The following is an 18,502-nucleotide window of genomic DNA, read 5'->3' on the forward strand; positions in this document are numbered from 1 at the left end:
TTATGTGAAATTATGTGAAGTTATGTGAAGTTATCTCTTGAACGAATCGATTGAAAGTATGTGAAATTATATGAAGTTATGTGGAGTTATCTCTTGAACGAATCGACTGAAATTATGTGAAATTATGTGAAGTTATGTTAAGTTCTCTTGAACGATTCGACTGAGATTTAATAACTTCACATAATTTCACATAATTCTAGTCGAATACTATTTTATTTTTATATAATAAAATTTATAATTGAATTCCTGTATATCCCATTTTTCATTTGCACTGTTGATAAAGTGTCATATCCACGACATAAATTTCCGTGTTTATAATTATATGATAAATAAATAAGTGAAAATTAAATAATAAAATATTCAGAAATGAACATGAATAATAAGATATTTATTTATTGAAATATTACAATTTTTACGTAAGATCGTAAATCATAATAAAATAACAATCATTCGATGTTTATTTTTAAAAGCATAAATTGATTGTTTGATTAAAAATACAATAACAATATTTATTCCCGATTATTTTAAAGCGATTTTCAGATGCGAATTTTTTTAAGAAAACAATTTATCTTCCCCTGCGTAATAATGCATAAAAATGTATGTATGTATTTGTATGTCTATGATAAGCTATGGATTCGTATGTATAAATTTTACGAGTCAGGGTTTATTTCTGTTTGGACGGTCACGTAAGCATTTCGTAAGCTAAAGCGCTAAAGTGGTAAAACTTAGTTTGCTTCTCAAGATTGGCAAGTTTCATGTTTTCTCGTTCGGTTGCTCAACTTAACTTCCGCCACTACGGTATGGTAATAAATCAACGGTATTTCCATGGTGGAAATGTTATTCCCCGTTGGCGTTGTACAGCCTCAGGGCCAGTTGACGTGTTGGTAACATTTGCGCACAATAATAATGAACAATGGACTTTGGTAAATGAAAATGCAAATCGAGTGGTGTTGGTAGTGGTTAGGTGATGGTGGTAGGTTTATGACTTAGAACTACAACTACATATGTATATCTATATATTACTACATAGTTGGCAGTTGGCTGTTATGTGCTCAGGGCGTACTATTGTCACCTGGTGATTCGTGACTTGCAAGACAGTAACTGACAGTACGTATTAATATATATACACGTGTGGAAGAATTAATAGACACTTTGAGAGATATGTATTACTGTGGATTATGTCTTCAGTCTTGAATATTACACTCCAACATATTGAGGTTGCTCTGACAGTAATCTTCTAAGATAATAAAATTCTGATGATAATAGAGTAAAAATAATGGTAGGTCATAATGTTAATACTGATAGCCTCATTATCAGCATCTTTAAACAACAACATAGTAATTGAATTGCTTAATGTAAAGTATTGCGGAAAAGTATCTATATTTTGCCTAGAGTACTTAGAATTGAAGGTTGATTATTTGAAATAGTTGTAAGTTTAATTCAATCTAAATGCTCCTCGGTTTTAACTTTCGGGTCTTGTGACATAAACTTTCGTCTTAGTCATGCCTTTGAAATGGTATAACATTTAATCACTCCAGTGAACACGGCACTGTGTCTCTCTTTGGATTTCTTCAGTGACTCAGTACTTCCAGTGGTTTAATCAATATCAAACTGGACGTATCTTGTAATTTATTTTATCTATTTGCAATTCACTACTTTTGCATCAATAGTAATCACTGCTCGTGTTTTCATCGTCATTTATAAATGAATTTACGCCGTGAAATTCTCGTCTTCACTTTGATATTGAGTAAGTAAAGATATCTTCAGTTAATAATTATTCAAAGGAAACTTCATTAATTAACTTTTTGTTTTCTTTTAATATTTTAATTCATGTGAAACTTTGTAGCCATCTTTGCTTTGATACAGCTCGCACAATCCAATTTGTGTCACTGCAGTCACTGCGATGATGATACTAAACTTCTGGATACCAAAGAAAATAATTTAGCTGAGAATGGTGATGATAATAATAACGATAGAAATGAAACCGACGGTATGGACGATGAAGATGAAACGACCATGGACTATCAATTACTACTAAAAGAAGATTTCGATGGCGATGGAATTCTCACTATTTGCGCTCGAGATCGTGACCATGAGGATCGATCTTTCCCAAGTATTTGCCATATGTTGTGTCACAATGCTTGCACTGAATTTAACAGTAAAGAAAATAAAGAAAATAATGGAACGTACGACGTGATGGCGTACAGAACAAGTAAGCAATGACGATCGTTTATCAGTTTCTATTTTCACGTCGAGTATACTACGTTTTCATAAATATCTCTCTATTTATGTTCATCTTTGTATGTTTTATTATTTATTGTTTTTATTTTTCTTTTATTTTTACAGATTATTATAAACTTTACGATGGTCCCTGTCGTAGACATTACACGTGATCAACAATACTCTAAAAAAATATATCGACTTGGAAACTGCTGAAGTTTTTGAAATGTAATCAACTTATTTGAACAAAAATATCCAATATTATTAAATCTTTATAAATTGAAGGAATGAGTTCAATATTATTAATAGTATACTTAAAAATTATATTGAATTCTTTTACTTTTATAATTCATGTATATCTTCTATATTTATTTTAAGTAATGCAGCGTATAAATTATACGTCGACTTGACGGTGATATGAGCCGCTAACTATTAAACATTATGAATAATTAAAGTTAAAATGGGTAACATTCGGAAATTCTTAAAAATTCATACTTTACAAAGATTAATTATTTTAATATCATTTAATATCACTTCAATAGTTAAAAATAATAATAATACTTCGACTTCAACGTGCTTCCAACTAATTAATTATTTGTTACTCACATACATTATTAGGGTTGACGAGCGAAATTTCGGTATTAATACAGATTGATACACATTTAAATGTCTTTTTATTATACATAAAGTAAAAATCGTATCGTTTTTTTTCTGGTTTCTTTCATTTCTAATGAAAAAATAACTTTGAGCCGGCTCCATAACATATCGTGTGATCGTGTAATATTTAAAAAGATATCACTTTTTTCTAGTTTGGATTTATTCACATCAGTCGAGTGATAAATTCTCTTCATGTACTCTATTTACATAAAAATATCTAATATTTACAGTAAAAGCACATATTTATTGCACTCTATGTATATTAATTTCATCTTTACGTGGACTACGGATGTTTCAATTAAAAATTTGTTAGTGTCTCTATAATAAAAATAATTATTAGTCAACATTGATATTAAAAAATTAAATGTAAAAATGTCAACACTTATAAATTTGTTATTGGTTATCCGAAAATCTCAAAACTTTTTGATGAACATGTTTATTATCAATATTTAAATTACTTTATTATTTACGACAACAAAAGAGAATCCGGATTTTCAAACTCAGTGATGATAGTAATTGAATAAAAGTTAATATTAATACTTGAAAAGTTAATACTTGTTTAATAGAATGATGGGAACAAAGTTTTCTTAACTATAATCTCATACTTGTACAGTTTACCACATGTCGTGCATAGTTTTACGTGTAAATTAAGAACACGTTGCTCATTAGAGTTCAATCACATTAGTTGTATGAACTTGAGAGTACAGACTGGTAAAGGTTTTGTCGACGCTTCTAATCACAATTCTCATTTACACCTGCACATTTTATGTAGTAGTCGATTTGGTGGCTTGAAAATGGGTGGGAAAATCGTTTTAACTAAATGAAGTTGAATCTCATCAGCTGTTAATAATGTCTCAATTTCTAATTAGGTGATATAAAGAAATACGTGAGAATTGGTCGTTTTCTTTTCCATCGTTTGGTTAGTCTAGTCGTGGTTTTATTCTTCGAAAAGTACAAGTCTGCTCTATACATATATATAGAAGTGTAAATATGAGGGTAGTACAGTGGGTTTCTGGTGGTACTTAGTAAAAGAGGATGAAATATAAAAATAAAAAAAATTAAAGTTAGAGCAAGACAGCGACTGAAAGAAAAGTGAGAGTGATAGTGAGAAAAGAAGATGGTAAAAGAAAAAAATTAACCAGATAGTGAGTCTTCGCAAATTGAGTTGGACGATACTGGAATTTAAACTGGAGTTTAGCAAGTCAAAGTGTCTAATGTACTAGCACCAAGTTCTTCAGTTTAATTATTGTGATAATCAATCGATATTACGTATTCTACAGATTATAATATAATAACAATATTATGATTGTAATTATTTTCGAGTATTTTTCATAGGATAAATTATTTTAGTATTTAGTTAATTTTTTTAGTTTTGTACACGTGGAAATTTTTAAACACAGTGATTCTATCCAAATTGAGGTTAATTAAATTCAACATTATAGATCTACATTAACAAGTTTTTTTTTTAATTTTTATGAACTTGGACCTATTTTTTAAGCAATACGAGTTATAATATAAAATAAATTTGTTCTTAATTTCAACTCTCTTCTGAAATGGCATAGCTCTTTTTTTATCGTATCTTATAATAAATAATTCATATTTTAACTATTTATTTCGGTACTGATCCTTATTCGGCGGGTCTTAACTTACAATCAGTTAGTAATTCAAAGGTGAAGACGATCATCATCATTTGATTTATTAGCGAGTAGATATTTTGAACCATACATATTTCTAATATTATATCAATAAACTTTAATTCGGTTACATCGAGAAGAATTAGAATTTTTATCGTTGCTCTGGGATTATATTATATCATAATTTTACATTCTCAATATTAAAATAATTTTTTATTTAAGTGTTCTCTTACAATTTCTATAAAAATAATACATAGGTTTCAGTGTCCAATAATAAACTTGCGTATTGATTTGTTTTTTTGAAATTATTAATAAATGTCCGTAGTTCAATCATTGTTTATTTATGCAGAATTTAAGGAGATCCATTTGGGTATATTACTTTTAAATTTTGTTATCAATAAATTATATCTTACTGATAAATAATCAGTCTAGTAAAGGTAGTCTTGAATTAGTTATCAAGTTTTACTATCTAAAAAAATTCAACTTTTTACGGTTTCTCAAACCTCAATAAAATAAAATAAGATATAAGAACTATTTTTCTATTTACGGAAAAGTATCAAGTCATGTTTCTTTTTTCAAAGTAATGGGCAATAATAATGGTCAGATTAATTTTAAATGACAAGAGAAAGAAAAACAAAAGAGAAAAAAGTATCAATTGAGTTTCTTTAATTGACATTGTTTGGAGAAGATTTGAGGTTACACGATCGACACTCGTACTTAACTGGCTTCATTTATTCTTGCTTTACACGACTCATGTGTCGTATTTCCCTGTCTCTGCGCCAGGACAGCTGCCATTTGTCTGGCTTGCTAAGTAACTAATTACAAGACTCGAAAACCGCAACAGAAGATCACGAAACACCGTGTCTTCTTTATACATACAATATTTATGTTTTACTCTTAATAAATAGTATGCTTAAAAATTCATCCTTTCAACTAACCGAAACATTTCAATTATCCAGTCAATTATTTCAAAATAATTACACTAAAACTCAAATTTTCTTTGTAATTGTTTAATTATGTCCTATTACAGTATCAATCATATTAACCACTGACTTGTAAATGAAATAATTATTCAACAGCTTCAAACTTTATCAGTACGATTCGAATTACCCTTATCGATTTCATGGTAATTTTTGTGGATAGCAAATGTCAGAGTGTAACTCATATAAAAATTATAAATGCCTAAGCGAGAAATACCTATCAATCCACTCTCATTCTTTCTTTAGTTTTTTTTTGCTCGATTATACCGTGATAACGTCATTTATGGCGAGGTCATCGGGCGTGAATACGCCTTCGCACGACACGTGCGATAAATCTTTCCCACCCGATCCTCTCAGTGACGACTTGAGACGATACCGATGAGAAGCCTCGTCCTCCTGCTCGCTTACAGAAGAGTGACATGAAGAAGCTGGTTGCCTTCCACACAACTTATACATGCCGACAACCTCTTGTGTATATAAGGGATGCAGGTCGTGTTCAGTCAGCCGTGCTCTTAGCAATCCACTGGGTGGAAATAAAAAAAAAGAAAGTAGAAAATCGAGGAGAGTAAATGTAGAGCCTACGCTGTCGCTCAGCTTATATTATTCTCCAGGCTTTTTCTACTTAACCTAGAACCATGTGACTGACGATGGTAATGACTTATCCAGTAAAAAGGGGGTCTAATTCTAGTCTAACGATCAAATTAGTATCGCATCTATTTTTTTTACCCTCTACAATCAGATACTTTGAATTGAACTCATTTTTCAATAGTCATTCATTATTTTTACAATAAATAAATTTAATAATTTTTACACTTGAAATCGATAGAGTAAAAAGATAATAAAATAAACCATAAATTTACTTTATCTTCATGAATGGTCATTTTGCATCACAATTTGTAGGTGATATTGATTCGAACACATGAATTTACACATATTTTTCTTGATTTAAGTAAATTTAACTTGATTCAAAATATTTCTTGAGAATCAAGTTAATTTTTTTTCAGTACAGTATTTTATAATCTCAATATGAATTTTACAGTGCATATTGTTTCTGTATATAGATACTAGAGATATATGTAAAATACCGGCAAAACAAATGCACAGGGGGATGAACTACACGATGGAGAATGAAAGTGGGGGATGGATGGCGCGCGCTGTCTAACTGAGAAACCCTTGCCGCGTGCCCCACTAAGTGGGGAGAATTGTCGAGAGGTTGAGTTTAATATAATGCTGGATTCCAGCAAGTTAGAACTTCAGTCGTGACGCGGACGACACGCGCGATAGTCGATAAATGGGATAGGGGTGCTGATAATTGCTGTGTAATTGAATCATTGGTTCTTCAGTTGTTGCTGTTGTAATAATTATTACTGTTGTTCAAGTTATTGCTGCTGGTATTGTTGTTATTTATATTGCTGGTTGGTTAGTTGATTTTATTGAATCGAGGTGAGTTGATTGTACAAGAACTGGTGGATGAAGAAGAACATAAATGGGCCATGAGCTACGTGATAACAATGTTATCGAGAAGTGTCTTTAGATCGTGCCATCGGCTTGTAATAGGCGTCGTGCTCGCAACCTTCATCGTAACTTCGAGCTCCCAACTAGTCGGTGAGTTGAGAAAATTTTTATTATTATTTTTATTCATACTTTTTAAAAGTTAAGATCTCAATTAAAAAGTTCCCTCAACGACTGGCTGATTAATTTAGTTTAATTTAGTTTAATATAGACGTGTTTGGAAGTACTTCACTTTTAATATTTTTTTTTTATTTCGTATTCTTCGTCGGTTGAGTGAAAAAAAAATCTTGGGTAAATTTAAGTTCTGCGTTAATTGCATTCAGAAATGCTTGTTGCTGCAGTTTGTGAATAAGTCCAATCGATTAGTCAATTGGTTTTTTTCTTTTTATACTTTAAGATGAACTTTTTCACCAATTCAACTTCGTATTTTTAAAATTCACCGGTGGGATAATTTAAGATACATTTTTTAGTAGGTAACCGTATATTCGATTGCCGAAACGCTAGATTGAACTTTGGAGTACGTGATATTATCCTATGAGGATTGGATAAATCATTTTTGTTTTTAAAGTTTAGGCAAAGTTTGTGTCAATTTCATTGTGTCGCACCTTCTCTGAACTTGGATAGAATAATCCGTTGTGTATAATTGGATTCAAGAAACTTTCTCGGTTCTCACTTGTTTCGATAAAGTATCGACTAACTCTCGTGTTTGATACGTGGGTTATACTTAAACTTCGTTAATGAACGATGACGTAACGACGGCGCTGAGTTTACCAATCTGTGTATGTTTATTTTAGGTGAGAGTATCTTCATGTGAGTAAGCGAGAGTTTGTAAGTGTATAGGAGAAATTAATTCATACGAAATATTATCATGACCCACATGTTTCGGTTATCATCAATCATTTTAGATGCTAACGATAAAATATTTGCGGGGTGGAATGTAGCGCTAATTTTTAAATGATTTCACGCATTGTAAAGTTTTAATTTCCCAGAATTAAATTATTTTTTGTTTTATTTTCAGTAATCCGGATAAATTTTACGAATAACATCAATAAAAACTTTAATCAATAATTGCGGATAATCTGTGCAATGTAATAAAAATAAAATCCTTCAATGCAATACAATTATTTTTCTAGTGAAAAAAATTTATAATCACAATTTAAAGTTGCTGAGATTTATTTATTATTTATTGAGATAAGGAAAAAAATCAATTTTTTTTGTATTTCTATTTACTGTGTATGTATGAAAATTTAATCTGAAAACTTTCAATTTCACTTACTAACGTCACGTAAAACACGTGTGATGAAATAAAAAAAAAGGAGCGGGAAATGTCTCAATGGTTGTGCTGAGATCGCTCTTACACTAGACTCGCGCAAACGTTAGCGGCAAAGTTTCAGTAAGTGGCAATTCCCAGCACGACGATTATTTGCTCAACTAGTCTGACACGAGCGAACTTGGAAAGAACCCGGGCTAAAAAAATAAAAACACAAATAAATAAAAACTTAAACTAAAACGGAAGGAAACATAGATAAATAACATACAAAAAATAAATTCGCGAGAATCTAACAGCGAGTAGTAGTATATAAAGCTATCAACCAGATGGTCCACGCGAGGAGCCGATGTCTCCGAGTTTTTAAAATGTTTGCAATCGATTTGATGTCGTTCACCATCGCGCCGGCAAACGTAATGCTCGTCAAGCATGCTCCTCTGAGTAAATATATCTATATCTGTATATTTACATATACAATGTTGGTGAATTGTAAACGATCATAATATTCTTCAATGTACCCAACGGTAATTGCATTCGTACTTGCAAGAGCTGTAAGTGGCTTTCAGTAAGACCTTTAACTTTATAGTTATACAGTTATCCAGATATACATATATCGGTCATTCTATTTGGACTGTTCAAACTTCAGACTAGTTACTGGCTTACTTTTAATGTTTTTCTTAAAGTTACTGCATAAAAATAATAATAAAAAAAAAGAATATAAATCCAACGAAAAAATCATGAAAACTAGATCTGGAGAATTGGTATTTAGTTCCTCTCAGCGATAATAAATAAAAATTTATAAATTTATTAAAAATTTATTGCGAGCACTTTTACACTAAAATTTTAAACAGTGTTGGTAAAATTTAGTATAGATAAATTTATCATTTAAAACAGTAATAGCAATAGCAATAGTTTCACCTGTTATAGGAATTCCCTGGATACGAGTATCTTTATCCAATCTAGTTGGATCATTGTCAAATGAACGTTTCTGTTTGTCAAATATAATAGAGTAAAGTGAACGGAAAAATGGAGAGACAGATGGGATATAGAGGAGTAATATCTTTGAAATAGTTGCCAATAATTTTTCAGCCACCCCTTGGGGCAATATGTGCTCAGTTCAAAGTGTGATGTTCACATACAAGTAGCAAAAATAGTAGGAGGGAATTTTAAACTAAACTACTTTGGCTGTGTAGTTTATGGAGTTTTAGTCAGTCACTGCGCTTGAGGCTTTACTTGTATTGTCTGTAATACACGTGATGATACTTTTTTAAAATATTTCCATCTCATGAAAATATTCAGGTGTGTATGTGTATGTGTTTTAGTGCGAGTGTAGGTGACAAGGAGAAGAACTGTTTGACAGCAGGTCGTATACGGTGTTACCTGGTGGTGCTTCGTTTCGATCGCGTGCCAACATTTTTGCTTCTCCCCTGCCTGTCCTCCTCTCTCTTTGCTTGCTCAGTAACTTCTATACCGCTAGGCTGCGAGGAATCGATATCACTGCTGGTTACCGTCGACACAAGGATATTCAAATCTTCCGGGACGTAGCGGTAACGGCGATGGCATTTAACCGTTTTCGAGGTTGAGCTGTTCTCAAGCAGTATGTTATAACAACAGAATAAAAGTTAGGGGGCTAGGGCTAGGCCAGTGGCACGGTGTTGAATCGAATGCCGCAACGCGGGAGAAATTGATGTGTAACACGTGTGTGTCGACGCGGACGAGTTAATATGGTAATACAAACTCTACATGTTACTTAATCGAGCGTGCAACTGTTGTTACTTTTTATTTTTTGTTTTAATCAACGATTAAGAGTGACCGATCAACCGAACATTTAAAGACTCGGGTTTCACTTGGTACGGGTACGGGTTACGGGTACCAGCTGGCAAATTTTTTTTGCCAAAATTTTTTTATCATTTTTATCCACAAGCTTATAATACTTTTTTCTGCTTCTCTATTCAGTAAATATATAATTTTTCTCATCATAACCCAGCGCTAATATTTGATGAAAATGTTTCGGTTTGTTTGAACTATAAGTGGATTGAAAATAAAGTAAAAATGAAATAATTACCATCGTTCATTGGTACACCCAAGTCAGGCAAATAGAAATGTTTAATCGAAATAAAGAAAAAGTTAATAAATACAACATTGCTTATTTTAAAATAACTTTTTTGTATAAATTTATTTTATTTTAACTAGCTCGTATTGCGTCAGAAATTTTCTATGAAAATATTGCAATTGACTTGTATAATTTTATATATATATATATATATATATATATATATATATATATATATATATATATATATATATATATATATATATATATATATATATACATATCTACTATATAGTATCTGTAGCTTTATAAAAGCGTTCATGAAACCAGAGAGCAGGAATGGAAAAAAATTCATCCAGCCGTTCGAAATATGCTGTGATAAAAAAATTAAAAAAAAATGCACCACGTAGTTGTTACGATGGTGTTGCCGGCAGTGTACCGGTATGTTGGTAGGGGTGTCAGAGAGAGGACGGAAAAGAAGTTGCTCGGGCAATGCAAATTACGTGACGAAACGAGAAGAGACGAGACGGAGGTATACGTACAAACTATTGACCATAAAAATTCCTTGCAGTTAATAATTTTGTTAATTTCACTCTGAGCTGTTGTTGAATTAATAATCTACACGTATATATATATATATATATATATATATATATATATATAAAGAATTTAGTATGGGTGTATGTTAACGGTGCTGGAATGGTGTGATGCCCTTTACCCTCTTGTCCTTGCCATTTTGCTCGTTAATCAATACTACTTGCATTAGCATTGTGTCTGGGTTGTGGTTACACTAATAAGTCCCATCAGAATAATAATTTTCTCTCATCCGTTACGTGATTAGCTGTAATTGATCTAGTTTGCATTGTCTAGCTGTACTGTGTATAGACTCTATTTTATAAGTATCCAATTGTTCGGGTAAATTATCTAGTTTATTTCGAATAACTTGTGGTACTTTTATTTATTTGTCGTTGTATATACTTGTATATGTATTTGAAACTATGTAGTTCGTCTGAACATTTTAGTTTTACATAAAATAGTCAGTACAGAGTATACAGATTCATTCTTCTTACCCTACTCGTTCTTTTCTGCTACTCTCATTTAATCGTTTTCCATTCGCTCTGAATAGAAATTGCAATTTTCGTTCATTGTCTTCGTGTTACAATGCAATTTGTTCGTATCGAGTTATTATCTATTTGAACTATTTTTCCATTTTTAAATGACTGAATGACTAAAAGACTGGGAAAAAATAATAATACAAGAATACTTGATCAACAAAATAAAAAAAGATATTTACGATAAATTATGTACTTGTAGTTTTCATGAAATTTTTTTCTCTTTTTTTTATTTTAATTCGTGACTACTTATTTCATTCCGTTCAATTAGTAGTACCTACTTATGCATCAAGTATCTTTAATAACATTCTCAAATATCGAATTAAATTCAATGATTAGATATAATAATAAAATAAAAATCAAAATATATTATTTTTAATATCATAAAGATTGATATCAGTAAATACGATATGTAGAATAATGATTACTATACTGGTTCGTCTAGTATTACATCAGACTAGTAATTGTTCACAATTCACTAATTTGGTATAAATAATAATTATTTCCTATTTGTTATGAAAATTAAATTTCAAACAATTACCGCAGTCGATTACGATTACAGATATATTTTTCATTCAAATAATCGTAATATTCATATAGTATGGAAAATATTATTTATTATCAACTCAAATTCAAGTATTGGATATTCAGATCAAAATACGTGTATGATTCGTTATTTTGGCCACGTATATTTTAACTGTCAAATAATATTCATGTTTGACGAAGCACATACCATAATTGTTCAAATTTATTGTTTACATGTTATTAAAAAAGTTTCCATTTAAATTAATACCACGGAGTAATTTTTTTAACAAACAAAATCAAATACAATAGTTTTTTAAATATCGTCAATCATGATAAACTTATTACGGTATTTTTTGGGAATAATTATCAGAAAATAGTGACTGAATACCAACAATTGAAAAAAATTTGAATTGTTAGAAGAAGAAGAAATTATTTCTCTGACTAATTACTTACTTTTAGACTTTAAACTCCTTGCTTAATGTTAAATAACAAATTACTTTCGCGGTAGGCCAAAATATTTTTATTCAGAAACAGAAAATGTTCCTCTAACTAACCAAAGTCACATTGAATGACAGAATACTGCTACAAACATTTTTATCTTATTAATAAACATACATTTGGTTTAAATAAAAAATAAAACATGAAGCTAAAATAATTGCATGTACTAATTGAGTTTTTCAATTAGAAAATGTAAACAAATTAAGTAATCATAATTATGTAGACTAAAAAAGAATTTTTTTAATTAATTACATTCAAAATAACTTTATCGTTATGGTGAATTACGAATAAATTGAAAAAATACATTTTTAAAAATTATCATTTTAGTTTTACGAGCTTTTGGCTTTCAGATAGTTCATGTGAATTTTATTGCACAGTTAATAGTCTGTTTTAATATTAAAACGCAATAAAAAGTAACCTAAATAGTTATTTATTTTCTTTTTTTAAAGTAATTTATGACGTATAGCTAGAAAAAATGAATAACTAATTTATGAAAAAATAAAATTAAAATGCCCGTACTCAGAAAAAATAAGTTTTGAGTCGAACCGACAATAAAATAAATTGACCTAATAAAACAGATAGAGACGATAATAAAATTATCGGTGAGTATACCTGTTCAATTTCAATTCCGGTTCGACAGTTTAAGTTTATCTATCTGAAGCAGGATTTGGTAAAAAATTTTTTTGGTCACTTGTAGACGTAAATCGTGTGGTCCTCAAGAAGGCCCCATCGTGGATGGCTAACCATGATTGGATCAATTTTATGAGACCCGCTGGGACAAACCGAACATCGATTCCAATACCTTTTGTTTTTTTTCCTCATATTCTCTTGTACTTATTCTCGTAACATTTGATACTACTCAGATAGTTATTTTCCGATACGTCGTATATTCCCCTCGCTAGCCCTTCGTTTAGGTATTCTGCTAGTGGACCGCTTTCATCTGCTTGGGTACACTATGTGTAATAGTGAGTCTATTTTCAGCTCGGGTATTCATTTCAAATTCAAAATAACGTGTTATGTCCATCTAGTTTCGTTTGCTTTCGTTTTTGTTTTATTTATTTTTATTATTTCTTTTCTTCATCAATTTGACCTTTTGTATTTTTTATTTTATTCTCAGAGAGTCTCTCGCTTCGTGCGAACGTATATTTGATGTGATTTCCCGAGAGTACCTTTTTAGTTTACCCTTTGATTACTTCAAAGTAATCAATGAAGTGATGAAAAACTTTATTCACAAATGTACGCTTTTTGACAAACAATATAAATGATCAAGAAAAAAAAAGCAATTATTTGTAATAAATTTTTAGTTATATTTTGTGTACGTTATCATATAATAGCAAAATAATTAAATTGATATATTTATCACACTCTTGACGTCAATTTAGTATAGAAGTAAATTAATAAAGTTTGGAACCTCATTAACATAAAATTTGAAAACTTTAATAAAGTAATATTTATGCGAGCGTCAATAAAAGTTACAATAAATAGGAGACGGTAACCAATAAAGTAATTAAATGTCATTATATATTTATTAAATTTAATTTCTGTAAAATTTCGGTATGATGAGCAAACAAAATGAAATAAATTTTCAATCGCAGTAGTGACTGATTTTAATTGCGTTGATCGTTAATAATTTAAGTGCAACAGCTATCGTGTTTCATTTTATACATCACTTGCATTGAAAATTTATGGCTAATAAACTTTTCGTAAATATTTCATCAGCAGTTTATTTTTAATTTAGTAATCGATCTCAACATTACAACCTTTAATATGTATTTTTTATAAGTTACCTTCTTGTGTGATGTGCAACTGCATAGTAAATTTATAATACTTTGAACGCCACTACTCAAACGTCAGCTAATCCGAAGTGAGTGCTTTATAAGTTTGAAGTTTTTGAAAAATAACCTATTGCTTTATACATACTCTGAATCTTAAATTTAATCCGTCAACTTTTTTGAGGTTATCTCTGGATTGAGATTAAAAAAAACTTTTTTTTTACAATCGAGAAATATTATTCCAACATTTTAACGTTCGTTTGAATTTATAATGGATTGTTTTTATAATTTACGATTCCGAGTTTATAGTTCAATACACTATACACTTTGCTACTAAATATTGAATATTCTTTTACAACCCACGCCAATCGTTATAAATTATTTTTTTTGCTATTGCTTGGCTGTAAAACACTTAACACATTGTATTTTTTTTTTTTACAAAATGAATAATATTAAATTAATCTTATCTGTTTATGTAAAGTCGGTATTATGAAAATTATAATCTTTTGAAAAATTTTAAATGCAACTTTTTGAAAACGGAAATACGTTGAATAGTCTACGAAGGAAAAAAGATGACCTTTTCGTTCTGAAAGAAAGTTTATGACAATTTTTTTATTTTTATTGAACCTGATTACTTTTTTACAAAGTTAGTACTGCCATATGTATAAGCCAAATCGTGACTATTAGAAATAGTTGCCGAGGAATAGGTCCTGTCAATCTTCTACAAAACAGAAAAATTGTATATTTGCCCTCGTGGTGATACGTGTCAACGATCGGTCAAACTTTTTTGTTTTTTTTTATTTATTTCAAGCCCGTTGAATTTTTATTTTTACCTCGATGTCAGTGCAATAAACTTTCATTAAACTCCCGTCGATAAAGAATTTAATTAATAAAGTATATCACGATTACAGAATTGAATTTTTCATTTCGTTGACCGAATATATTCTACAAACTGAAAAAGTGAATTTAATTAATGTAAAAATAAAAAATGAAATCCGACAATAATGTTTTAAATTCAATGACAAGTGTCATGAGAAAATTTTATTAAAATATTTACTTGATTCGATATTTATTTTTATTTTATTAAATGTTGAATAACGTTCAGATGCTGTAGGAATTATATTCTATATAAATAAAATTTTGTAATTTAGCTGTGTATAGAGTAGATGGAAAATCGAATAAATATGAGGGTGATGATAGACGAAATAATGAGGTGCAATATAGATGAGAGAAGGCTGTGTAGGGAAATAAATTCCGCAAAGCGTACGTGTACGATTCGCAGTATTCCTGTTCGTCTGTCTGACTGTCATAATTCCACTTGTATTGCATGTGGGCGCGAATAAAGGTGTATAGGTATGAATGAGATTGTACGTGTACAAATCTCGTTTATTTTCCGGAATAATGTGAATGCAGAAAATCGGAAATTTACACTGAGTGTTTATACCCTCTGTAAACTACGAATATTTCTCTTCAAATGATATTTTTGTTTAATGCAACAATACTTAACTCGCTGTCGACAAAATGGATTATTTAATTATTATTTTTACATTATTCAATAGACTTATTTCGAGAGTTGTTATATGAATAAAAAATGAAAATAACAAAAATTTTTCTTATAAATCCAAAAAAATTCAATTACTTTGTTGTACTACTTTTTTTTCATTTGATTCAGTATAATCTAAACAAACAAATGGAAAAAATAAATTTGTTAATACACATGAGAGTACATTTGAATATACAAAACAAGAAACAGCTAGTAAAAATAAAAATACCTGGACATTGAAAACAATTGTTTGGCAGAATAGAGAGTACGGCAAACTGATAAATATTTAAACATTTTATTTATTCATTTCCAATAATTGGGGATGTCCACTTTGTTCTACACTACTATTTGCACACTAAAAGCACCGATTATAGTCCACCGTTTAACAATCATGCGTCAATTATCTCGGAGGATTTTATAAAGGGATTGCAATAAAAGGGCGGTAGATAAATTTTATCGTATTACAACTCAATTTATTTTTAATATTATTAAAAAATTTTATATCCAATTAAACAGTTTTTAAAAGTTCAGGTGAAAATAATAATCATAAAAATGTCATTCAAAATTGTAAGATTTTTATGATTTTCAAGAATTTTGGGAAATATATATTTTTTGTATCATCTCTGTTAGAAATACTTTTCATGTAAATTGTTACACTTTGACTTACATATTTCACATTTGATTGGTTAAATAAAACGGACGTGTATACTAAAATTTGTTATGCATACGTGATACTCAAAACACAATTTGCGTTTCAACATGAGTTTTTATACACACAGTTGGTGAAATGATTGGGAAATATAAAAAAAAAAACATAACAAGGAATATTGTGATATTGTAACCAGACTATATTGTTCTCAATATGAGTGTATTCCACGAATATTGCGGGTATAAAATCTAAAATAGTTGAACCCTAATAAAGTTTATTATATTTGTAAATTAAATCACTAATTTATTTGGGCTTTGAAAGAAATATGTTTTCTTTTGTATTATCTCTGTTGAAAAATAAAAAAATGAGAGTTGAATAAGCGTTGGTGGTTATTCAGAAATGTATTTGACTTTTGACCACAGGAAAATTTCTCTATTCGTTGGAATGCAATTTGTTGAATGTCAATGCCGAGTGTTTTGGTGGGTGTGTGTTTTCACGTTTAGTTTACACAGGACCAGAGAAGTAGAAATGTCTACATAACTTCAGACCCGTTGACGGGCTATATACCGCTGTGTATACCTTGTTATACACATATACACATATACACTTTTACTAACTCTCTTTTTGCTCTTTTGTCGACACCATCTACTGCCGGTTTCATCGTCACTCGGTAAATTCTTCCGTCATATAACTTTTGCCCACGATGCTTGTTTGCTCATTATTATTCATATATAACGCGACATCAGAAAATATGGTAATTTCAGTGTAATACTAACAATAATATGTAACATGTAATGCGAAAACTTTATTTTAAAATATTATTTGTTAATTTAAAAATATTTTATTCTCTTACCGCGACAATGCTCAATGTATTTTTCTTTCATTTTGTGTTGATTAGTCACATAATATGGGATTATACCGTGTTTTGAAACTCGGATTAAGCCACTGAGTCGTGAAATGTCTGAAAATTCAGAAATATCCTCAGGCTGTTTTAAAATCGTATTTATAATCATGATATTACCAATTGTGAAATTTTCTATTGTTTACATTCATTGCTTTATAGCCTGAGGTTATCATGTTACATAGAGAAAACAGTGAAACCCTTTGTTATTACAAAACAATCATCTCATTTTTTTTACCACTCAATAATCTTTTATTTAACTGGATATATATTTACATCTTGGTTTTTATATTTTTTACTACTCGGTATGAATTTATAATGAGTGTAACGATCTGGTGATTTTTAATTCATATCAATTATTAGTGATGGTTCAGTTATATTTAATCTAAATACGTTATCTATGAACTATCATATGGAAAATTAAAATTTTATAACTTGTATCTAAAAATATATATATAAAGTAAAATCAACTGTGACCTTTTCTAAATATTTAAAAAGTGTCTTCAAAATAACTCGATAATAGATAATAGTATTTAGAAATAAAATAAGGAAATTTTAAAAAGGCTTAACTAATTAAATTAAAAATGTTACCCTAAGTATAATATTGTAGAAATAATGAAAAATTCATATGCAAAAGTATTTTAACAATTTAACAATGTGTCTTGTGAGGAATTAATTAAAATTATAAGAATACTAACTAGTGCGCTGGGTACGTTGGATGATGAGGAGCGGAATTATTTTTCAGGTTAATTGCTCGGCTGCCAGCTCGCTATTCTTTACAATGGAATTCTTTCAAGGAAAAGAATTGCTTTTCTAGCAGCTTATATAATATATATATATATATATATATATATATATATATATATATATATATATATATATATATATATATATATATATATATATACATTTATACATATACACATTAACCTGTCCATGTATACACAACTTATTTACTCAAAGAATAAGTAATCCTTCGTAGAAATGCTCCCAAGTACAACATTTAATTCTAAAGTATTGTCTTTAGTGAAGTAGGAAGTCGAAAAAATTTAATGACTAAAATAAATAAATATTTTAATAAACTTCAGGCTTTATGAAGGATAATATTCACAATTACTTTTAATTGATACGTATTGTTAATTATATTATTCGATTCGAAGTTAAATATTCGAAGTTTTT

At 29.6% G+C, this 18,502-nt stretch overlaps 2 protein-coding genes across 6 annotated transcripts in view; both read left to right on the forward strand.

Annotated features, from left to right (window-relative positions):
- LOC123275413 (neurotrimin-like) overlaps positions 1-18,502 on the forward strand; it is a 129,662-nt gene that overhangs the window by 11,440 nt on the left and 99,720 nt on the right. For 2 of the 3 annotated variants that reach the window (XM_044743516.1, XM_044743517.1), the window contains exon 1: positions 6,719-7,096. The exons of the other annotated variant lie outside the window; for it this stretch is intronic. In XM_044743516.1, coding sequence (XP_044599451.1) covers positions 6,985-7,096 — 112 coding nt within the window. In that variant the 5' untranslated portion in view covers positions 6,719-6,984. Of the gene's footprint in view, positions 1-6,718; positions 7,097-18,502 lie in introns of those variants that run through there. 3 annotated transcript variants of the gene reach the window in all.
- On the forward strand, positions 661-9,089 carry LOC123275414. Of its 3 annotated transcripts, XR_006511680.1 has the most exons (4): positions 1,310-1,747; positions 1,847-2,212; positions 2,347-2,448; positions 9,074-9,089. XR_006511680.1 is itself a non-coding variant. In XM_044743521.1 (3 exons), exons 1-3 carry the CDS (start codon positions 1,277-1,279, stop codon positions 2,391-2,393), a joined length of 396 nt encoding a protein of 131 aa, XP_044599456.1. In that variant the 5' UTR covers positions 661-1,276; the 3' UTR covers positions 2,394-2,504. The 3 variants fall into 3 exon arrangements, 2 of the variants coding, with proteins under 2 accessions (XP_044599456.1, XP_044599455.1); XM_044743521.1 differs by lacking the exons at positions 1,310-1,747; positions 9,074-9,089 and adding an exon at positions 661-1,279 and having other exon boundaries at positions 1,867-2,212; positions 2,347-2,504; XM_044743520.1 differs by lacking the exon at positions 9,074-9,089 and having other exon boundaries at positions 2,347-2,504.

Source organism: Cotesia glomerata, linkage group LG1, assembly GCF_020080835.1.
Source record: "Cotesia glomerata isolate CgM1 linkage group LG1, MPM_Cglom_v2.3, whole genome shotgun sequence".
Lineage (NCBI taxonomy): Eukaryota > Metazoa > Arthropoda > Insecta > Hymenoptera > Braconidae > Cotesia > Cotesia glomerata.

What these genes read in the sequence shown, in the direction of transcription:
- LOC123275414 (XM_044743520.1), top strand. Translation starts at nt 1,705, where the DNA reads ATGAATTTACGCCGTGAAATTCTCGTCTTCACTTTGATATTGA. An exon ending in CGTCTTCACTTTGATATTGA is followed by an intron (nt 1,748 to 1,846) that starts GTAAGTAAAGAT and finishes GAAACTTTGTAG; the next exon opens with CCATCTTTGCTTTGATACAG. An exon ending in CGTGATGGCGTACAGAACAA is followed by an intron (nt 2,213 to 2,346) that starts GTAAGCAATGAC and finishes TTATTTTTACAG; the next exon opens with ATTATTATAAACTTTACGAT.